Raw genomic sequence first — 24,405 nt, 5'->3', positions numbered from 1 at the left:
AATCAGGGAGGATGAGGCCTTGTTCTAGTAGTTGAGGTGTGAAAACCAAGAGAGGAGAAACTGGTTCTGTAGTTGGCAAGCCATTCACAGTCTTTGTTCAATCCTGAGCTGATGGTGTCAAATTTGCAGATGAACTGAAGCTCAGCAGTTTCTCTTTGAAGTCTGGTCCTGAAGTTTTTTTGCTGCAGGATGACCACCTTAAGGTCTGCTATAGTGTGGCCAGGGAGGTTGAAGTGCTCTCCTACAGGTTTTTGTATATTGCCATTCCTAATGTCTGATTTGTGTCCATTTATCCTTTTCCGTAGAGACTGTCCAGTTTGGCCGATGTACATAGCAGAGGGGCATTGCTGGCATATGATGGCGTATATTACATTGGTGGATGTGCAGGTGAATGAACCAGTGATGGTGTGGCTGATCTGGTTAGGTCCTGTGATGGTGTCGCTGATGTAGATATGTGGGCAGAGTTGGCATCGAGGTTTGTTGCATGGATTGGTTCCTGAGCCAGAGTTATTATGGTGCGGTGTGCAGTTACTGGTGAGAATATGTTTCAGGTTGGCAGGTTGTCTGTGGGCAAGGACTGGCCTGCCACCCCAGGCCTGTGAAAGTGTGGGATCATTGTCCAGGATGGGTTGTAGATCCTTGATGATGCGTTGGAGGGGTTTTAGCTGGGGGCTGTATGTGATGGCCAGTGGAGCCCTGTTGGTTTCTTTCTTGGGTTTGTCTTGCAGTAGGAGGCTTCTGGGTACACGTCTGGCTCTGTTGATCTGTTTCCTTATTTCCTCGTGCGGTTATTGTAGTTTTGAGAATGCACCAGTTTTTGCACCAGTTGCCACTGGCTGTTACAGCAGCTGGTGATCTCAGGACTTAGGGCCTTATCAGATAAGCCCCTTCGATAGCCATGCCCACTGCACCATCTTCACAAAGCATAGGAGCTGCAATAGTGAGTCTCATAAAGATCCCTATATGATTTTTCTGTGACCAGTTATGCTACCTTTAGCACTACTTTATTCTAGGGGAGTGGTACAGAACTGCCTTAATGCAGCCCAGGGTCTGGCCCAGTGTATGCTATAAAACAGTTAACATTTAGAACAAAAAACCCCTCCCGTCCTTAAAGGTAAACGTGAAGGTATTCATGGAAGATACCATTTTGCTGTTGTCAGTCATAATATGAATACTTCATGCCAAAGCTGATTAACTGGAAGTTGCTAAAAGCAATTACTGTAACTGTATAGAAACACTGTTAAAGCAATGGAGTAGAATGGATTTAGGTGACTTCATTTAGAAACTTCAGCCAGAAGTAGATGGGTTCTTACTATTCAATGGTAAAGATGGGAAGCTAAATTCCACCCAATGGCATGCAAGCTGCTTGATTCAATGGAATTACATCCTGGATGAATTTAGCCAAGCTGTGTTAATTTAAAACTTGGTAAAATGTAGCCAATAGCAGTATGTTTAGAAAATGTTCTAAGGAAATAGTCTTGTATTTTCAGGCAGATGAATGACATGAACTAATAGTAGTTTTCAAATGCCATTAATAACTTAAATTATTCTATGGCTTTAGAATTCAGGAACGGGCTAAGAAATAATAACTTCACAATTTGTCAGCTCTATATGTTCTCTTTAATTCGGAGAAGAGCTGTCAAGCGATTAAAAATTGTGATTAATTGCATGATTAAAAGAATTAGTCATGATTAATTGCACTGTTAAACAATAATAAAATACCATTTATTTAAATATTTTTGGATGTTTTCTACCTTTTCAAATATATTGATTTCAATGAGAACACAAAATACAAAGTGTGCAGTTCTCATTTTATATTTATTTTTTATTACAACCTAATACAAGTACTGTAGTGCAATCTCTTTATAATGAAAGTTGAACTTACAAATGTAGAATTATGTCCAAAAATAACTGCATTCAAAAATAAAATAATGTAAAACTTTACATCCTACAAGTCCACTCAGTCATACTTCAGCCAATCACTCAGACAAATAAGTTTGGTTACATTTGCAGGAGATAATGCTGTCCATGTCTTGTTTACAATGTCACCTGACAGTGAGAACAGGCTTTCTCATGGCACTATTGTAGCTGGTGTTGCAAGATGTTTACATGCCAGATGTGCTAATGATTCATATGTCCCTTCATGCTTCAACCACCATTCAGAGGACATGCGTCAATGCAGATGATGGGTTCTTCTTGATTATGATCCAAAGCAGAGTGGACCGACACACATTCATTTTCATCATCTTAATCAGATGCCACCAGCAGAAGGTTGATTTTCTTTTTTGGTGGTTCGGGTTCTGTAGTTTCTGCATCGGAATGTTGCTCTCTTAAGACTTCTGAAAACATTCTCTACACCTTGCCCATCTCAGATTTTTGAAGGCACTTCAGATTCTTAAACCTTGGGTTGAGTACTGTATTGATCCTTAGAAATCTCACATTGGTACCTTCTTTGCTTTTTGTCAAAGCTGCTGTGAAAGTATTCTTAAAATGAACTTGTGCTGGGTCATCATCCGAGACTGCGATAACATGAAATACATGGGAGAATGTGTGTAAAATGGAACAGGAGACATACAATTCTCCCCCTAGGAGTTGAGTCACAAATTTAATTAACACCTTTTTTTAATAAGCATCATCAGCATGGCAGCATGTCCTCTGGAATGAAGGGACATATGAATCTTTAGCGCATCTGGCACGTAAATGTCTTGCAATATCAGCTACAAAAGTGCCCTGCGAATGCCTGTTCTCACTTTCAGGTGACATTGTAAATAAGAAGCAGTTAGCAGTATCTCCTGTAGATGTAGACAAACTTGTTTGTCTTAGCAATTGGCTGAACAAGAAGTAGGACTTGTAGGACTTGAGTGGACTTGTAGGCTCTAAAGCAGAGGTGGGCGAAGTATGGCCCGCGGGACTGTCCCGCATGGCCCTTGAGTTCCTAGCCGGGGAAGCTAGCCCCTGGCCTCTCCCATGCTGTCCCTCCCCTGCAGCCATGCCACTGCAGACAGCACGGCGTGCGTCCGCCCATCTCCCAGGCTTTCCAATAATCCTGTCTTGCTGCTCTGAGCAGCACTGTAAGGGGGTGGGAAGTAGGGATGGGGCAGAGGTTCTGGGGGTGGTGGTGATGAGGAGACAGTGAGCAGGGGGGGATAGGGGGTGGGGTTGTGGGAGAGGTGTCAAGGGAAAAGGAGCAGGGGGGTTGGATGGATGGTGGGTTCTGAGGGGGGCAGTCTGGGGCGGGAAGTGGGAGAGAGTGGATAAGGGGCAGAGGCCAGGCTGTTCGGGGAGGCACAGCCCTCCCTACCTGACCCTCTACACTGTTTCGCAACCCCAGTGTGGCTCTTGGGCCAAAAAGTTTGCCTACCCCTGCTCTAAAGTTTTACATTGTTTTGTTTTTAAGTGCGTGTATGTAACAAAAAAAATCTACACTTGTAAGTTACACTTTCATGATAAAGAGATTGCACTACAATACTTGTATGAGGTGAATTGAAAAATAGTATTACTTTTGTTTATCATTTTTCCAGTGCAAATATTTGTAATAAAAACAATAATATAAAGTGAGAACTGTACACTTCTGTATTCTGTGTTGTAATAGAAATCAATATATTTTAAAATGTAGAAAAACATCCAAAATATTTAATAAATTTCAATTGATATTCTATTGCTTAACAGTGCGATTAATCGCGATTAATTAATGGCACGAGTTAACTGCGATTAGTCGACAGTCTTAATTCTGAGAAATGACATTTTGTCCATGTCTCATTGTTCTAGCTCTGTATCTGTCTTAATGCTAATCTAGCAGTAATTGTTTTATAACTGTCCTGCTGTGCACTGGTATGAAATAACTAAAATACCTGTATTATAATATATAGTTAAAATACTATTGTGTGTTGTTAATTAATTTTTTTAAAATTACTGAAAGGGCATTGTAAGTCTTGCTGTCTTGAAAGGTCTATAGGAACTAAACAAATCCAGGTACATGATTGTTTTGTCTGGTATCAAAACACATTTTTGCTGTCCTAATACTGACATGTTCTCAAGGTATGCTGTTTTCAGGGCTGTTAACATGGAACAATGCAGTGAGCATACAAATTCTTGAAAAGAAACACACAAATTATTTACACAAGCAATATTTTTCTTTAATAAGGACTGAGATTTATAAATTTATATAAAAAAGCTGTTTAAGTGCCATAGAGGTATTTAAATGCTTTGCTGCTTTGGAATTGTTTATGATCTTTCTTGTAATTTTCCCTTGGATCACATTTTGATGCTTCTTCTGGATAGGAATATTGCTTGTTGAGAAGTGGTCATGCAAATAAAATGTCATAACCAGGATATGTCACATTTGCTGTTTGCTAATGCAAACTGGGTTGCGTAATATCAGTCTCCTTTAGCTGACCAGATATAAAAACAAAATCCATAACGACACTCTAGTTTTTATAGTAATGCAAATGAAGAGGTGAAGGATGTGGCTTGCTCTGTTTGGATGATGCAGGATTGCTTTACGCAGTAAGCTTACTGTTTTCAGATAGCATTAAAGCATCAGTGATATAGCTGTATCAGTCCCCTTGAATACTGGATGCCTTTGATCACACAGAGGAAACTATATTTAAGATCCGATTTCTTGATGGCAATGACTTCAGCAGTTATTGATGGATAGATCGGCTGTTGATGCTTTCTTCACGAGGCTACAAGATGCTGACAGAGAGATGGCTATGTGATGTTCTTTTATAAGAAAGGAAATGGAATATTTGAGGGTTTCTGGAAATAGGAAGGTCATGCAGCTTGGAACCGGTGAGCCATTCCAATCTGTAAGTCATCAGGTTTGACCTCATGATTTATACAGTATTAATTTCTAGTATAGTGTTTGTTTTTCAGTGGTAGGCTATATTAGTTTGTGTTACTGTTTATTGTTGGATTTTCTACAGGATTTAGAAGATAGACTGTTTACCTAATACATAAGCAAACCAAATATTTTTTGGAAATTTAACATGCAGTTAATTGCCAGTGGACTAGCATAAGAGTACTGATTATATTTTAAATATAAATTTTAATACGTATATATTTTTTTCCAGTTCAAACATGGTAATAGATTTTGAGGTTATAGCTTTTAATATGATGTAAAATAACACAGAACGAGAGGATGGTATTGCATTTTATGTTGCATTATCGTTACACAGCACCTTTACACCTAATTGTTAACTAATATTGTACATCACTCTTATGAAAGCACATTGTAAAGCAGTTGTTTTACCTTCCCTGGCAGGTTATTTAAAACAGTTTATTACATTGTGTAACGAGTCTGAGTTATTCTGCAAGAAGAGATCTTTGCTTTATGTTGCACTAGCAGGTTTTTGCGCTATTTCTGGTCAGTTTTAAGAATAGAAGCTAATTGAAAATGAAAGCAAAAGTTTGGCAAGCTACCTCTGACTTTTAATTTATTAGTGTTGGTGACTAATAATTATACTAATAGCCTGAAAAACAGAGGTGATTAATAATTTAAATATTTAGAATTTCCCAAAATGTAATTAAATATATTTTAATATGCTATAGCATTTTATATTTTAATCATCGTCAACCTTATTGAAAGGGTGTTGTTATGGGGTTTATTAATGTACTGTGGAGTCAGGTAATAAAGCCTAACTGTAGAAATGAAAGCAACTGGGATGGTATTTTATGTAAGATTTTTAATGCAGCAATAATAGCCTAATTTTATGTGCTGGACACAAAATGAATTTGAAAATACTGTAATCAGCTTAGCTGTGTTCCTTACAAATGGTGGATAAGAGACTTGGGAAGGAGTTTGATTTTGGGCATCCTGTGTACGGTTTAAGGAGATTATATTTGAAATTATGAGAGATTTTTACAAATGATATTTAGCCCCATTTTAGCAGATTCTAGTTTTTTTTCCCCCGGAAGATTTCCATTTGGTTATATGTTTTAAAAGCTACACTCAGGGTTGAAGGTAACATGAAATGCTTCCTGTTACCTGCTTTACTCTCTGCACATGACAGTTTTCACAAAGAACACTGGTCTACAATTTTTGAGAAGTCGTCTGCTTCAGAGATAAAATGTGATATTTATTATGTATTTTGATGTGCTGAATTCAAATATACAATTAAAACAACTGATTGGCTGCTGTTTCTAAGATATTTAGGTTTTTACATTTTATGTCTATGTATATTGTGTAGATAGTAGAGTTTTAATCATAAATTGTAAACCTAGGTCTTTTCATGTGTTTATGGTTGCTTTACATGATAATATTTCACCTGTCCTGTTTATGTAACACTTTAAAAATCAGCAAAAGGGTTATATAAATAAAATTGATTATGAAACAAAAGGCAAAAAACTGTTATGTACATAGTTTAGTCCTATTCAGTGTCTACTCGGCGCATCTTGGCTTGTCTCTTGTATTCATTAAATGGAGCATCTCGTCACTGTCCAGCAATAGTCTGCAAGCATTGATGGGCTCCATTTGCCCTGATAGCCTGCCAGGAGATTCCACTGCTGTAGTCTGGAGCCCAACAGCTCTGCCTTACTCTTGGGGAGTTCCAAATCCCTGACAAGGTCATTCAGTTCGCCTTGTGTTATGAGGTGTGGTTCAGAGGAGGAGGATGGGAGAAAATGTTGGTCCTGTGACATTGATGGTTCAGGACCAGAAGTTTCATCCTCTTCCTCTTCCTCGTGTGACTCAAGTGAGAATGATTCTGGTGCATCAGGGACCGGAAGTCCTTCTCCGTGGGGTACTGGGCGTATAGCTGATGGAATGTTTGGATAATGCACAGTCCACTTTTTCTTCTTTGACACACCTTTCCCAACTGGAGGCACCATGCAGAAGTAACAATTGCTGGTATGATCTGTTGGCTCTCTCTAAATCATTGGCACTGCAAAAGGCATAGATTTCCTTTTCCTGTTCAACCACTGGCGAAGATTTGTTGCACAAGTGTTGCAGCATATGTGTGGGGCCCACCTCTTGTCCTGATCTCCAATTTTGCAGCCAAAAGAAAGGTGATAGGCTTTCTTAACCATAGTGGTTATACTGCGCTTTTGTGGTGCAAAAGTCACTTCACCACAAACATAACAAAAGTTATCTGCACTGTTCACACAAGTATGAGGCATCTCTGCTCACTTTGGCTAAACAGAAATGTGTCCCTTTGCAAAATCAAACACTGACAAATAAGAGAGCACGACACTGTATGATTTCTAGAGCTGATATAGGGCAATTTGTTCAGCAGAGTGATGTAAGCTTCGTTATGATTGCATCATCCATGACTTCTAGGAATAACAGGATGCAATACCAGCTTCAGATTGCATCATTCATTGTTTTGCCTAAAAAGCAAGTACTGTCCAAACCCGGTCATAGATTTATTCATAGATTCAGTCAAAGATGTATTTTAGTCATTTCTGGTTTAAATTGAGATCCCTTCCCTTTATAACTCACTTATCCTCCGCCATTCCCAAGTCAAGGGTCGTATATACTGACCCAATAGCATATCTTGAAAACTAGAGCCAATCAACAATTTTAAGCATCATTTTTGTTCTCAGTGACCCAGAATTAGTAAAGTTGGACTACATTTATTTCAGAAGCATTTTGGCTGTAGAGCAGTGTAATCGGAGCCCATTTTGGCACCAATAGTAGGTATTTCCTGACCTCAAAGCACAGGATTAAATGAGCAAGGATTTAAAATGTTGTTTTATGTTTAAAAAATGTAAATATATAAAATGCATAAGGGGATTTTCATGATTCTTTTGGTCTGGATTTTTCAATTAAAGGCATATTCCAATTTCCCAGAGTTTAATGACAGTCAATTGGAAAGTGTGCTGGAGAACACAGAAGAGATCTAAAATTCCAGCACGTGCAGGGAATTGATTCAGTAAAAGTGGCTGTCACATCATTTTTAATTAAAAACATATTTTTAAACAATATTCTACTTACTGATATTGACTATAATTTATAGGTTTCCCAGTCTACTTATCCAGCTTATGTTCTTATTAATAATAGGGAAGATTGCCATCCTCTTAAGCTTGAGTAGTTTTGGAATGATTTAACTATACCTTTCAGTTGCTACAAGACTGGTTTAATCTGTTAGAATTTATTTTCAGTATTTTAATGTATTAGTCACAATGAGTACATTCTGTTTCTTGGCATTGCTGTGAAATTCCTGAAAGTATTGGTTTCATGGTATTTTGGTTCTTTTCAGTGTATTCAAGACCTTCTCAAAAGGACCAAATCACCCAAGCTTCTTTGTTCTTTTATACAACTGTAATTTAAACTGTTGATATACCTATAGTTTTGGACCTGCTCCTATGATCCTCCTTGCTCAGGTAAAATTCTTTGCCTTGATGGGAGTTTTGCCTGAGTAAGAACTGCAGGGTCATACCCTTTCATAGAACTGGATCCTATTTCATCAGAAAAAGAAAACATTTCTATTAGTTCTTTGAGGCAGAGACTGTCTTCTTACTATGTGTTTGTACAGCACCTCGCACAATGGCGTCCAGTCTTGGCTGGAGCTCTAGGTACTGAGGTTGTAAAAGTAATAATCAAATAATAAAAATTTTTGGACATGAAATGAAGGGGAATCCTGCATCCAACTGAATCTGTAAGGGGAAATAGAATGGCCGATTGTAATTACTTGAGCTAGAATTTGTCTAGGACACTGGGATTGACATTCTGCCTCTTTTTAAAAGTGCCATGGAGTTATTAATGATCATAGGTGCTCAAGATTGTGGCCTTATCTCTCATTCAAAGACAATCCAGCAGTTTAGGTGTTAAGCTGTTTTTTTGGAGAATCAGAAGGCAACAGGCCAGAGAAGTACATTTAGGAAGAGCAGTTCATTTTTGGGACAACATACAGCAGCAAGATGTAGATATATGCTTGAGATTTGGGATCTCTGTAATATGATTTGAATAGTTAAACATAGAGGAGCCACATTTGCTTGTGAAGGTAAAGGGTGAAAATCTGCTGTCAGATATACCAGTGTAACTTTGGTTTAGTTGAAGTTAATGGAGTTACATAGGTGTAACCAAGAGCAGAATTTGGGCCATCATTTATAATGACCATTCTTTTTTTAAACGAGCTTGTTCCATACATCAGTAACTAAAGAATGCTATCCTAAGGAGAAAGGAGCACTCATCAATATGACTGCTGCAACCGCAGGCCATGCATGCGTTTGATTAATCATTATGATTTTTCTGGCTATTAATATTTTGTTTATAATACTATAACTCGTAGGAATGTCAGTCCTGGACCAAGACTCCATTGTGCTAGGTGCTGTACAAACACAGAACAAAAAGACTGTCCCTGCTCCAGAGGGTTACAATTCTGAGATCTACAGATTCCCCTCCCCTACTCTCCCCTTTTTTGTAGAAATTATCTTGGCTTTTTGGACCGAACAAGTTCCAGGAGATAAATGAACGCTTGGAAATTCTGGATGGCCACAGAAGAGCAGAACGTTTGCAGAACTGTTTGAGGGAGACAGTGGTCTCTTCCTCCATCTACTAACTCCTCATCCCTCCACAACTCGCTGTGTTGAATCTGCTTGCTTCCCCTTCCAGCCCGTGCAAGATTAGCACAGCCTATAGGAGTGAGCATTCTGGTGCAGAAACAACCAGTTCACAACTCTTACCTGGAAGTAAAGGCAGTGTGATGAACCAAGTATTCCAGTCTGCTGTGGCTACTGGAAAGGGTTCCCTAACTGGAATTTTGCTGAGAGTCGCCTTCCTCCCCTTTTTCTCAGCAAGAAAGAGCACACATCCTTAAACACGTAGTGCCTGGTTTTCACCTATTCTTGTTTACATAACTTGAAGATGGGTATTTTAACATTGGCTTCTTTGTCATTGACAAAGGAGCCAATATGGTCAAACACTTAATTGATGCAGTGGGGCAAATGCTCATAGGAATGACTGTCATGTGGAATGGGCAGATTGTATGAGAAGAGTATGGTATTATTACAGCTCACCCTGCCCCCCCAACACTCACACTCACCCTGGCCCCCCAAAGGCTGCCATTTTTCACTTCACTGCAGCAGCTTCTTACCCTCAGAGAGCCATGCTCCTTAGTGCAGATTTTTGGCAATGGTGGGACGTCACTAGGGTGAAAAGGAACTGCTGGCCGAGTTCTGCAGACAGTAAAACTTGAAGCTAGAAGGAATAAGCTCCTTTAGGAATGAATTGGAGGCATGCCAGCATGGGCCTGACCCACCCCACTGGGCTCCCATCCTGTTGGGAGGTGTTCACCCTCTACTCAATCATCATAGCAACTGCTTGGCCCCTGACTTCTCTTGCTGTTCAGCACTGTATTCTTCCCCTTGCAAACTTGCTGACTAGGGAGTCTGTCTCTCACTTTATTAGCTTCCTTCCTTCTGCAGCACACTTGTCTTCGTCATTCCCATAGGAGATGCTTGTCCCATCCCCTTGTCCAGATCAGCCTACCATAAATTGTACTGAGCTGGGCTAGCAATTTTACCTGTCTTCATAATGGACTCCATCAGCACCATTACTTACTGCACAGATTCCTGTTCTGTCCTCCAGGAGGTGAAACACTCTCCTACTAACTCCTTAATCCTCTCATCTCTAGCAAATGTGGGTATTAGTATCTTCACACCATCCATGTGAGAGGTAGTCCTGTGTGAGGAGACATCAATGCAGAATTCACTCCTCTGAGTTGGGTCAGTTCCATGGATGGTGCCCTGGGGACAATTAGTACCATGGCAGTATCTACCTTTTTCATCTTGTGGTCACCAACACCACTCATAAAGGCGTTAACACCATCAGACACTATTGCGACAGAATACAGCACCTTGAATATTTCCTGTGCAAGCAGCTGGTTATGTTTAGCTCAGGGTAACAGACATACCACAATAAACACTATAGCAGGCTGTGAAGTCTTCACTGCAGGCCAAACCCAGTGTAGTACGGAGCATCTGTTAAATACTTCTAAATTCCATGGATGGGTATGTCTCACCAGTCACTTGAACAAAAGCAGGCTGTACATCATATGAATGGGAGAAAGATACCCATGTAGTTAAGGCAGAAGAGCAGGAAGACTTGGTTCTGTACATTTCAGTTGTGCCACAGATTTCCTGTATGACCTGTTTGGAGGCTAACCTTAAATTTGATAAAGCACCTCAAGTTGCTGGGAGGGATGGAAGATGCTAAAAGAAAATACTGTATTGATATGGGTACTCGTAATACATTGATATATGTGGTATAGACATGTCTAAATTAGCAATGTTCATATTGCAGGACATAGACACTTGATTGTGTTATATGTCACTATGTTTGGGTCTTGATGGATGCACTAGTGAGAGTGATAGGTCTCTCTTGACTGCAGCATGCACAATCTCGGTGACACAGCAGCATCACCGATCTGAATAATTTCTGCAGTGCATATTCTCCAGCCTTCCATGTCTTAACTGTTGTAGCAGACAAAACAGGAAACTGAATATGTCCTAGAGGCTGAGGCTGAGGCTGAGGCTGCTGCTATTGTGTATGTTCTGGGTATAAGTCAGCACATTTAGTCTGTATGTGCCTCTGACAGAACAGATTATATCTTTCGCTGACACTGGAACCTCACTTTGAATGTGTAGGCTGCATCTTTGTACTAAACTACTGTGCTGAGGAATGGGATATCATGTGGGAGAGAAGGAGGAGGGGAGACAGGATAGGGAGTAGGATAGTCCAGTGAGTCATCACAAGACCCTAGCAGCGATGAGAGATTCACTCGTGACTAGAAGCATTAAAATTTTTTCCAGGAGAGGGTCTAGAGCTGATTGAAAAATGGAAGAAAAAAAGTGAAAATTCCTCTCCCACCATATGTTTCAACCAGCTGGAGTTCCCTGTCTAAATTTCCCTCCAGAATGATGTGAAATGAGACCCATTTTGAATTATATATGGATGAAGACTGAAAATGCTCAGCCTGTAAGCCTATCTCTTGTATATGAGCCTCTAAGTTACAGTTAAACTCTTCACCTAATTGACTGACACCAGGTAAAGTGTAAGGCAAATTAGAACATACAAGAAAACCCCTGCACCAGCCTGGGCCGCACTAATACCATCACTGGGGCTCCACACAACAGCAGGGTTCTTCTTGTGAGGTTTCCACTTGCAAGACTGGGTCCTACGGATGATGTTTCATTGGTAGGAATGGCATAATTGTATTAACATTATGGTATTCTGAAAAGTACTGGTTCCAATCAGTTCCTTTAGCTTGTGTGTATTGTTAATGTTTTTTTGTCTCTCTCTGCATAAAAATCTTCAATAAACTGAATATAAATTAATAAATTCATTATCATTGGGCTGTCAGGAGAGAGAGAGAGGAATGAGGAGAGAGAATGTGAGAAACTGTGGCCCAGGTTTGAAGCAGAGAAATCTTTTCATGTACGCATTGATCTATACAGTGAGGAGATCAATGGGGAAAAGTTTTTCAAAAAATGTCTAAAGCTTTACAAGCCTCCAAATCTCACTAGCTGTACCCAAGCCTACTTTACATTTTTGTTCAACGTTTGTTGGATCTCCTGCATTTGCTGTGTCATTTGGGACCTTTCATGCTACTCAGGGGGATTTGGTGACATTTCTCCAGCAGTAAACAGGTAATTTATGCTGTGTGTGTATTGGAATCATAAGGTGTAAATTTTGATAATTTGCATGAATTTGCTACACGTTTTGTTCAGTTCTTCCTACTAAATTGGCTTAGCTTTTTAAAAATTTAAGTTTATGGGTCATTAGTCCTTTTTGTAGATTGGGGTCCTTGGAATTTATATTCTGTAAAAAATGCTTTGAAATAACGGGTAGTTTAATTTAAAAAACAGCTACTAAATCTCACACAAGCTATTTTTCATAACTTTTCTACTACAGAAATTTACTAGGCAATACTACTTGTTCATAATTTTTCTGTGCATTTAGGAACCCTAATTTTCAGTGGTTACTGTAACATGCTTTCCATACTTAATTTTCTGATCTGAATTTTCTTCACAGATAAATTTTTTAAACCTTAACATTTATTTTCACTAACAAAAATGCAAGAATCATGACCTTTTCCAGATTTAATGTACTTAGTTGGCCAGGTTCTAAGCCCCACATTATGAATTAGCCCATAATATGAACTGTTTGAAGTGTTGTTGTTACAGTGTTGATCCCAGGAGATTAGAGAGACAAGGTGGGTGAGATAATATTTTTTTACTGGTGGAAGGTACACGTTTTTGAGCTTCACGGATCTCTTCTTCAGAAGACTCCTCTTCCTGCCCCAGGGCTGAAGAAGAGCTCTGTGTAGCTCAAAACCTTGTACCTTCCACCAGCAGAAGTTGGTGTAATAAAAAGATTATCTCACCTACCTTTTGTGTCTCATAATAGAAGCTGTAATTTTTTTTAGGCCTTGATATTCAGAGGAAGGATATTTCCAGTAGTTAGGACAGCTATGAAGCTTGGGTTTAATTTCTTGCTGTCACAGACTTCCTGTGTGACTTTGGGTTGGGATGTAAGCAGGGCTGGCCAAACATTTTTCTTTTTAGAAACAACACAGTTTTATTGAAACTGAAATGCTTTGTGGAAATGTACGGGTTTCTATGAAAATGTAGTTGGGAAGATTTCTTAGGTCTGGGATGGAATTCCAAGGAGGAAGAGAGGCGCCCACCCCAGAACAGCTTGGTGGTTACAGCACTTACTTGGGACTCTGGTTCAAGTCCTGCACTGCCTGATTTGAGGTGAGGAACACTGGGTTATAAAGTCAGTCTGTCTTTCTCTCTCTGGTCCCATAAATATGTAGTCATTTACACAACGTGGAATGGCTCCAACAAGAGAGACTGACTCAATAGTCCAGTGGTTGAACACTTTCCTGAGATGTGGGATACTCAGGTGAGTGACCTAATCTCCAGACTATTGCTATTCATGGGTGGGTGATTGCTGTTCTCATATATTTTTGCAAAAAAAATTCTAAAGATCTTGGTTTCATTCCCCAGTGGAATGAAAACAAACTCTGAAACCTGGAATTGTTTTCGGGCCAAGTGCTTTGCCTAATTGGGGTTTTTTAAAGTAAACTTCTGTTTAAAAAGGGGCTTCCTATCTGGAAGGAACAAGTCAGGAAAAAATAGGAATGATTGTAGACAGCAAATGAAATAGATAGTGTGCTCGCAATGCAATGCCTGAATTAGAAAATGTTACCCTGAGACGTACAAAAAAGAGTGTTGGGGAGATTATAAGCTTTCATAGGGTTGCCTCTGGAATATTGCATACGGTTCTGGAAGGTATAGAAAATCTGCAAAAAATACACAGTAGGGAAAACTGAACTGTTCATCTAGGTTGCCTAACTGTTCCCCACATCTTTAGCCTTAAGGATTCTGAGAAGGACCTAGACTATGGTTACTGCAACTTTTTATTAATCTTTTCTTTTGTGGCTCTGATTTCTTCCAGTCTGTCTTCCACCTTACCAGAAATATCTCTCTTTGTGGCAGTTGACCTTTAAGCTTCTCTGCAAAAGCTGAAGCAGAAAATTGATTTGCCTTTTTAGCCATGTCTACATCATCTTCTGAAAATAAATTAACCCTGTAATCTCTTAGAGGCTTTTTTGTTTCCCTCACTGACCTCTTTTTATGTTCACAAATATCTCCAGTCACTAAGCACTAGTTTAATCTTCCTTTCATTTTTCTGTTTTTGATTTACTATATTATAAATGTTTATGGGTCTCTTCTGTAATCAAGCTGCAAATGTAACAACATGTAGCAGATCTGGAGAGGAGGTCAGATCACTTCATTCATAGCTCTCCTGTTTTTGAATTCTTCTGTACTGAATTTGCTTTCCCAGGTCACTTAAAAATAATGGATGAGAAATTAATAAGGTAGAGCGTAATCATGGACTGTAAAACTGCCAAATGAATAACAGTATCTGGTGGGGTAATTGTGGACAGGGCTAGAAATGGGATCTTTATACTATTGGGGGTGGGGGGGGGAAGAGTTATTAGTTTTCATAGAAATATAGCACTTGCTTCTAGCCTAGTTGGTGAAAGCTGAATGGATTCAGGTGGAGTAGATGGCTATTTCCCTGCCTATTTAGAGTGAATCCTGAGACTGCAGGGGTGACGGAGCAAGCCACTTGCTGGCCTTATGAAAGTGAGACCAATTGCTGAAGGGAGGAGAGGGGATGCTCCTTCATTTTCTTTCTCTCCTCTTCCGTCCCCTAAGGAAACCATGCCACTTCAATTAGGAACTGTTTGTGTTGGACCATTGGAGAGGGCAGGTTCTTAAAGGTCATGTTGGAAGAGGCGATTCTGAGAGAGTCTTTAGACACACTTTTTCAAACCTTATAAAAGGTTTGGGGTGACTTCTGTTTGAAGGATGGGCAAAGGTTCAAACTGTTTTTTTAAATTTTCACTGAACTGGTTTCCTGTTCCTACTTATAGTTATTTTCTGAGTTTGCTCAGGTTTGAGTTGTGCCCATTCTTGTATTCCCTGTAGAGACTCATTATATATAATTTTTAACTTAGGGTTTTACCCTCACCTTTTGGTTAGCAGCAACTTTAAAGCATATGTAGTGCCAAATCCTTGGCTGTTTCCATCCTTTGGAACCTCATAGACTTCAGTGAGATTGCAGAGTATAAGATAGGGCAAATTTGATTTCTTCTTTTTGGAGATCTCTTACTGAGGCGTGTATGTGTGTGTGCATATATAAATATATATGTTTGTTTTCCCCAAGAGCAGTAGTTCTTGCTTATTTTCCTACTGATCTTGCCAAATGATTTTCTTTGTGGCTTGTCTTACTTGTGTGTATTTTACCTGAATAGTAGGTCTGTATTTACGATTCTTAACATGGAAGGCCCTTCATTTTTCATTCAGTTTTATTAGTGTAACCCCCCCTGGGGTTTAGAGAGCATGGCTCCTTTAAAACCTCTTCCTGAGGCAAGTGCTGATGGTTCCATAAAGTAGTAGTCCTGGTTGTTCGAGGGGCGTGGTGAGAGGTGGAGCAACAGGGCGTGCGTGTCGAGGTGTGACGCTGAGCAGATCAAGAGTGACTACAGGGCTCTGGGAGTACGGGTGAAGGAGTTTGGAGCGCAGGTGGTATTCTCTTCGATTCTTCCTGTCAAAGGGAGGGGCCCGGGCAGAGACAGATGCATCATGGAGGTGAATGCCTGGCTGCGAAGATGGTGTCGTCAGGAGGGCTTTGGCTTCCTCGACCACGGGATGCTATTCGAGGAAGGACTGCTAGGCAGAGATGGCATTCACTTTCAAAGAGGGGAAAGACCCTATTTGCACACAGACTGGCTAACCTAGTGAGGAGGGCTTTAAACTAGGTTCGACGGGGACAGGTGAGCAAAGCCCACAGGTAAGTGGGGAACATGAAGACCTGGGAGATGGGTCGGAAGCAAGAGGGAACATGGGCTATAATGGCAGAGAGAAAGGAGGGTCAGGGCAAAACTGGGAGGCAAGATCAAACCAGTATCTTAGATGCCTATATACAAATGCGAGAAGTATGGGTAATAAGCAGGAAGAACTGGAAGTGCTAATAAATAAATACAACTATGACATTGTTGGCATCACTGAAACTTGGTGGGATAATACACATGATTGGAATGTTGGTGTGGATGGGTATAGTTTGCTCAGGAAGGATAGACAGGGGGAAAAGGTAGGAGGTGTTGCCTTATATATTCAAAATGTACACACTTGGACTGAGGTGGAGATGGACATAGGAGACGGAAGTGTTGAGAGTCTCTGGGTTAGGATAAAAGGGGTAAAAAACAAGGGTGATGTCGTGCTAGGAATCTACTACAGGCCACCTAACCAGGTGGATGAGGCTTTTTTTAAACAACTAACAAAATCATCCAAAGCCCAAGATTTGGTGATGATGGGGGACTTCAACTATCCAGATATATGTTGGGAAAATAACACCGCGGGGCACAGACTATCCAATAAGTTCCTGGACTGCATTGCAGACAACTTTTTATTTCAGAAGGTTGAAAAAGCTACTGGGGGAAGCTGTTCTAGACTTGATTTTAACAAATAGGGAGGAACTCATTGAGAATTTGAAAGTAGAAGGAAGCTTGGGTGAAAGTGATCATGAAATCATAGAGTTTGCAATTCTAAGGAAGGGTAGAAGGGAGTACAGCAAAATAGAGACAATGGATTTCAGGAAGGCGGATTTTGGTAAGCTCAGAGAGCTGATAGGTAAGGTCCCATGGGAATCAAGACTGAGGGGAATAACAACTGAGGAGAGTTGGCAGTTTTTCAAAGGGACACTATTAAGGGCCCAAAAGCAAGCTATTCTGCTGAGTAGGAAAGATAGAAAATGTGGCAAAAGACCACCTTGGCTTCACCACAAGATCTTGCATGACCTACAAAATAAAAAGGAGTCATATAAAAATGGAAAGTAGGTCAGATTACAAAGGATGAATATAGGCAAATAACACAGGAATGCAGGGGCAAGATTAGAAAGGCAAAGGCACAAAATGAGCTCAAACTAGCTATGGGAATAAAGGGAAACAAGAAGACTTTTTATCAATACATTAGAAGCAAGAGGAAGACCAAGAACAGGGTAGGCCCACTGCTCAGTGAGGAGGGAGAAACAGTAACGGGAAACTTGGAAATGGCAGAGATGCTTAATGAGTTCTTTGTTTCGGTTTTCACTGAGAAGTCTGAAGGTATGTCTAACATAGTGAATGCTTATGGGAAGGGGGTAGGTTTAGAAGATAAAATAAAAAAAGAGCAAGTTAAAAATCACTTAGAAAAGTTAGATGCCTGCAAGTCACTAGGGCCTGATGAAATGCATCCTAGAATACTCAAGGAGTTAATAGAGGAGGTATCTGAGCCTCTAGCTATTATCTTTGGAAAGTCATGGGAGACGGGAGAGATTCCAGAAGACTGGAAAAGGGCAAATATAGTGCCCATCTATAAAAAGGGAAATAAAAACAACCCAGGAAACTACAGACCAGTTAATTTAACTTCTGTGCCAGGGAAGATAATGGAGCAAGTAATTAAAGAAATCATTTGCAAACACTTGGAAGGTGGTAAGGTGATAGGGAATAGCCAGCATGGATTTGTAAAGAACAAATCGTGTCAAACCAATCTGATTGCTTTCTTTGATAGGATAACGCGTCTTGTGGATAAGGGAGAAGCGGTGGTTGTGGTATACCTAGACTTTAGTAAGGCATTTGATACGGTCTCGCATGATATCCTTATTGATAAACTAGGCAAATACAATTTAGATGGGGCTACTATAAGGTGGGTGCATAACTGGCTGGATAACCGTACTGAGAGAGTAGTTATTAATGGCTCCAAATCCTGCTGGAAAGGTATAACAAGTGGGGTTCTGCAGGAGTCTGTTTTGGGACCGGCTCTGTTCAATATCTTCATCAACGACTTAGATGTTGGCATAGAAAGTACGCTTATTAAGTTTGCAGACGATATCAAACTGGGAGGGATTGCAACTGCTTTGGAGGACAGGGTCAAAATTCAAAATGATCTAGACAAATTGGAGAAATGGTCTGTGGTAAACCGGATGACGTTCAATAAAGACAAATGCAAAGTGCTCCACTTAGGAAGGAACAATCAGTTTCACACATACAGAATGGGAAGAGACTGTCTAGGAAGGAGTATGGCAGAAAGAGATCTAGGGGTCATAGTGAACCACAAGCTAAATATGAGTCAACAGTGTGATACTGTTGCAAAAAAAGCAAACGTGATTCTGGGATGCATTAACAGGTGTGTTGTAAACAAGACACAAGAAGTCATTCTTCCGCTCTACTCTGCGCTGGTTAGGCCTCAACTAGAGTATTGTGTCCAGTTCTGGGCACCGCATTTCAAGAAAGATGTGGAGAAATTGGAGAGGGTCCAGAGAAGAGCAACAAGAATGATTAAAGGTCTTGAGAACATGACCTATGAAGGAAGGCTGAAAGAATTGGGTTTATTTATTTTGGAAAAGAGAAGACTGAGAGGGGACATGATAGCAGTTTTCAGGTATCTAAAAGGTTGTCATCAGGAGGAGGGAGAAAACTTGTTCACCTTAGCCTCTAGTGATAGAACAAGAAGCAATGGGCTTAAACTGCAGCAAGGGAGATTTAGGTTGGACATTAGGAAAAAGTTCCTAACTGTCAGGGTAGTTAAACACTGGAATAAATTGCCTAGGGAGGTTGTGGAATCTCCATCTCTGGAGATATTTAAGAGTATAGATAAATGTCTATCAGGGATGGTCTAGACAGTATTTGGTCCTGCCATGAGGGCAGGGGACTGGACTCGATGACCTCTCAAGGTCCCTTTCAGTCCTAGAGTCTGTGAGTCTATGAGTCTGTAGCTCCAGACAGAAGGGCTGCAGCAAGCAGGCATTGACATAGTGAAGCAGCTGAGATCCTGCCCAAAGCCTTGGAGGGACAGAGCTGTCGGCTGGGGATGCCCCAGGACAGGAGCTAGAAGGAGCAGTGTGCCAAGGAGGAATCACCTAAGGACAAACCAGAGCCAGACCCAGTATCATTGTTGCCCAGAGTGACCTAGCATTGGGAATCAAGGGGGTGATTGTAGCTAGCTAAATGAGGAGGTTGTTGCTCTTTGTGGGTTTGCAGAGAGTCAGAGAATTGGGCACCAGAGGGGTTTGTTGCAGTAAATTTTTTGGTGCTGAAGATGACCAGGAGCACCCAAGACTCCATGCCGGACTTGAACTCTGCTCAGGATTCCTGAGCTCTGAGTCTAGATGCATTCTCGGGGTTTACCATTCATATTGTGGTACCACTGGGCCTGTGGGTCCGCGTGTTGGAAGCCACCCTATTTTACCGCTCCCTCTCTCTTTTCCCCTGTTGTTTTTCTCCATCCATTCTTCTGGAAATAAATATATCCCTTTCCTATATTGATTGTAATGTTCAGGGATGTGTGTGTTTACTCCATGGGGGTTGGAACAGGTGCCTCTGGGGTGGAAGGGAGTTTACCTGCTGCGTTCCTGTGCACATCTTTTTTTGGGTGGAGGTGCTTGCAGAGCAGACTCTATCTTGGCCACATGGGTGCTCAAGTTACATGAATTCAATGCAGGGGAAACCCACTTCTCATAGGCAAAATGCACACATGCTGTAGCTGCAGGGCTAGTCTTGGGTTATGTGAAGCTAAAAGGGAGGAGGTTAAATAAGAATCTCAACTCTGAATCTTTTCAGGTAACACTGAGGCTATGGCTACACTAGAGAGCTTACAGTGATGCTGCTGTAAGCTCTCTAGTGTAGCTGCTGTACACCGATGGGAGAGAGCTGTCCTGTTGATTTTAATCAACCCACCTTCCATGAGCAGTGGTAGCTATGTTGGCGGGAGAAGCTCTCCCATTGACACAGTACTGTCCACACCAATGCTTAGGTTGGTGTAACTTATGCTGCTCAGGAGGGTGGCTTATTCACACCCCTGTGCAACGTAAGTCATACTGACATAAGTGGTAGTCAGGCATAACCTGAGGGTCAGATCGCTGCATCTGAACCTGTCCCTACTGTTCTGATCCTGGTTGGATTCAAACCAGACTGGCCTATTTTCTGATTTTCCACTTAAGATGGAAAAAGTCTCATGATATTACTGATTTCTTGAGACTACCACCATTCAGAGGCAAACTCGTACAAGAACACCTGGGAGATTTCAGCACCCTTGAATCCAGATGTGAACAGCTACCTTGATTTAGCCACGAACCCAAGACCTATCTAATCTATATTGGAATGCTACCTTGCCAACCCTAGAAACAAAACACCCCACCCCAGGGATGTGCACATTGTGATTTGTTCTCCATAAGAGTCATGTCTCACCTCTTAAATTTATCTGCTGCACTATGGTACTGCTAACTGTCTGTGCCTCTGACTCCTATGTGTGCACGTTAGTGACTCTAATAACCTCTCTGATTACCAATGTGATGGAGAAGGGATGTACTCAGCTGGCATCTTTTCTCTCAAGTGAAGTTAAATCCTAAAGCTTTCATTTTGTTAGAGAAAATCTTTGACCCCCCATGTGGAGCCCTATAATATAGCCTCAGTTGGGAACCAAAAAGCTCTGTCATGCTGCCCCATATAGCTTTGGTTCAAAATCCATCAGCTGACCTATCCCAAAACTATACTTAGAGCTATTGTTTTCAGTGTTGTGCTTTAAAACAAGCCAAAAAAGAGAGTTTAAGCTGTTATACAGAAGCAGCATAGCACATAAGGTTTGCAAGGGCAAGAGAGTTAGTGGGCTTAAAATAACAAAATAAGCTAGTCAAACAGACTCTTCCCCATACCCAAGGACACAGCAAAACACTTAAAGAGGAATATGCCAGTCTCGCTTGCATACCACACAGTAGCAGAAGAATGAAGCAATTGGTACATAATACTCTTTGCAGGCCAAAATAACTGTAAACAGTGCGCAGACCTGAGATGAGTACCTTGCAGAATGGAACACAATTTTTCCACTCTAAGGCCAGGTCTATACAGGAAAGGTTTGCCAGCACAGCTTTATCAGTATAGCAATACTAGCATCTACACTGGAAGGGCTTGCAACTTACACCAGCAACAAAAGTGCTTTTGCTGGTATAGCTTATATCATAATGGAATAAACTATACCAGCAAAAACATTTTAATGCTGATATAACTGCATCTAGACTAGGACTTTTGCTGATATAGAAATATCACAAAAATCACACCCCTAACCTACTATATCACAAAATTCTCTAGTGTAGACCTGGCCCAACTTTAGATCCTAGATTCCCCACTTAGGCCTTATCTATGCTACACAGTTTTGTTGATGCAAGTTACGGTGACAATCAAAAAGCAGTATAATTACATTGCTTGTGCGTGTTGATGCAACACTCCTGTCAGTGGAGTGTGTCCACAGTGGGATCTCTAGCATCAACAGTGCTCCGTAGGTAGCTATCCCACTCACCGCTGCCTGCAGCTGGGAGTTGTGGGAAGGTGGAGTGGATCACAATGTATCATGGGTGTGGGCTCAGCATCCCATGATGCAGTTTTTTCCATCCCATCATTCCATGGGCTTTCAACTGCATTTTGTGGCATTTTTCAGTGCCCCCCAGATACTGTGTGATCCTGCATTGCTCTCTACTGTTATGGTCACGGTTATGAACACATCACAGATGGTCATGCAGTATATCATGAACTCCCAATCTGAACAGGAATCAGGGTTGCCCGGCCTGCTGTGTGCCATGGAAAGAAACTACACCTGTCTTGAAGTGGTTTCCATTATATGCAGTGTTTACAGTGTGCTTCAATGACTCTCAGTATCCCCACTATACAAATTGTTCCAGCACTTCTGCACACTGCAGTGCTCCTTCTGCAAATGTCTCCTGCTTTGCCGACAAGAGAAAACCACCTTGAAGAGAGCCATAGAGCTTTTTGTGGCAAAGTTATATCGACAAAGTGTCAGTGAAGTTACTGTGATTGGCTATGTCACTGTAAATGGCCTCCAAAAGGTGTCCCACAATGTCCATCCTGACTGCTTTGGTCAGCAGTTCGAATTCTGATGCCCCTCCCTCTCTGAAGTCCCTCCTCCTCTCTGGCTTCTGTCTTCTCCCTTGAAAATGCTCTCACCAAGGTTCCAAATTACCTCTTCCTAGCCAAATTTTCAGGCTAATTCTCCATCTTCATGCTCCTTGACCTATTGGCTCCATTTGACACTATCAACCATGTTAGTCTTCTCATAATCCTGTCGCCCTTGGGCTTTTATTGACATTGTCCTCTGCAGGTTCTCTTCCTATCTTCCATATTGCTCATTCAGGGTCTCGTTTGGGTGGGTATTCCAGCTCCCTCTCTCTCTCTTTCAGTGGGGTGTCTCATAGGGCTACATCCTCATTCCCTTTCTCGCTTCCCTCTATACCTTGTCCAGGTAAGTCATCCACAAACATGGATTTGACTATTATCTTTATGTTGATGAATCACAAATTACCTCTTTACTCTGGAACAATCTTCCTCCAGCTACACTAAAATCTCAGCCCTTCCTCCTTACATCCTGGATGTATAGCTATTAACTGAAAGTTTACATGACCAAAGCTGAGCTGTCTATGATCACGCATTCCCTTTCTCTAATAGGCTGAAACCAAAACACTCCTCTCTGTCACTCATGTCCTTAATCTTGAGCTAAATCAAAGATGAAGCCACTTTTGACCCACAGATCCAGGCCATATCTAAAGTTTGCTGCTGCTTCCTTCACATCATCTTCAAAATCTGACCTTTCCTCTCTCCCCTCTCTGCCAAAATGCTCATCCAAGCATGCAAATCTTTTAAAAATGCTGCTGTTAAATTCATCTTCTTGGCTTGTTACACTTAACTACATTACCTCCTTCCTTTAGTCCCTCCACTGGCTCTACTTTCATAGCATCAGATGCAAACTTCTTGTTCTTACTTTAAAAGTCCTCCACAATTTAGCCCTATCCAAACTATCTTACCACAATCCAACAATGATGCCAGCCTTGATTGCCTGATTCTTTGTTTATCCAACAGGCTCTTGTATGCTTTATCCCATGCTGCCCTATACAAGTGGGGAAAGGTCCTACTCAAAGTCCTTGAAGCTATCCCCTTCTCCTCTTTCAATTTCCTCCTCAGAACAACTCTTCTGTAATACATAAAGTAAAGTACAGCCTGATAATGGCTAGGCAGATGGAGAGCTGTGGTTACTTTTGCTGGCTGGCAGACACATCCTATTATTATATACAGATTTTTTTTCCCCATCAGGTCTTCTCCACTCCACTCCGCACCAGCTCAGCCCACCGATTTGTATCATCCACGTGTTCTATCTTGTCTTTTCAACTGTAAGCTCTTCAGGGGTAATTTATTAGATGTTTTTTATTAGATGTCATTTATTAGATGTTTGTTTGGTACCTAGCACAGTGACCTGACTGTGTTACTGCGGTGTAAATTTTAAATAATAATAATAATACTCTCCGCCAAAAAACCCAAAACACGAAAAAACAGTTCCTGGCCAGCAGAATTTATATTCTTAAAGACAGACACATGGAAGACCAGACATACTAGAGGTGATTATTATTGTTATTTACTTTGTGACCCATTGTACTAGGCACCGCATAACAAACAGTGGATGCTCTCCCTCAGTTGAGGTGCTGATATAATCTTCACCGATTCTTCACCCATTGTACTAGGCACCGCTATAATGAATGAATAAATAAATTGCTTAAAATCTAATATTTTTTTCTGTTTCTTAAATCATAAGGGTTAAGGAAAGGTGAACTGGATGTAAAGAGCAACTATCTCATACTGAGTGGGTGTTCTTTCTAAACTTTAACATTTTTATAAGTAAATGTTTCACTATTGAAAGTAATAACATAGTACAGTGAGACTAGCCCACTGTCTTCACAATGGGCCACTAACACATGAGATCTGGATCTGAACTTTGCAGTTTAGTCCACTTCTAATAAACAATCAGTCAAATAACAAGCAGCATATAAGAAACGCTGCATAATTTTCCTCTTCT

At 40.8% G+C, this 24,405-nt stretch overlaps 1 protein-coding gene across 5 annotated transcripts in view; it reads left to right on the top strand.

Annotated features, from left to right (window-relative positions):
- SLC4A10 (solute carrier family 4 member 10) overlaps positions 1-24,405 on the top strand; it is a 331,078-nt gene that overhangs the window by 140,895 nt on the left and 165,778 nt on the right. For 2 of the 5 annotated variants that reach the window (XM_050969203.1, XM_050969201.1), the window contains exon 1: positions 4,478-4,808. The exons of 2 other annotated variants lie outside the window; for them this stretch is intronic. In XM_050969203.1, coding sequence (XP_050825160.1) covers positions 4,740-4,808 — 69 coding nt within the window. In that variant the 5' untranslated portion in view covers positions 4,478-4,739. Of the gene's footprint in view, positions 1-4,477; positions 4,809-24,405 lie in introns of those variants that run through there. One more of the 5 variants, XM_050969206.1, reaches the window with a different exon arrangement.

The sequence above is a fragment of the Gopherus flavomarginatus genome, chromosome 10 (assembly GCF_025201925.1).
Source record: "Gopherus flavomarginatus isolate rGopFla2 chromosome 10, rGopFla2.mat.asm, whole genome shotgun sequence".
Taxonomy (NCBI): Eukaryota; Metazoa; Chordata; order Testudines; family Testudinidae; genus Gopherus; species Gopherus flavomarginatus.
Note: the sequence above shows the minus strand (reverse complement) of the source record. Positions and strands in the feature narration are given on the sequence as shown.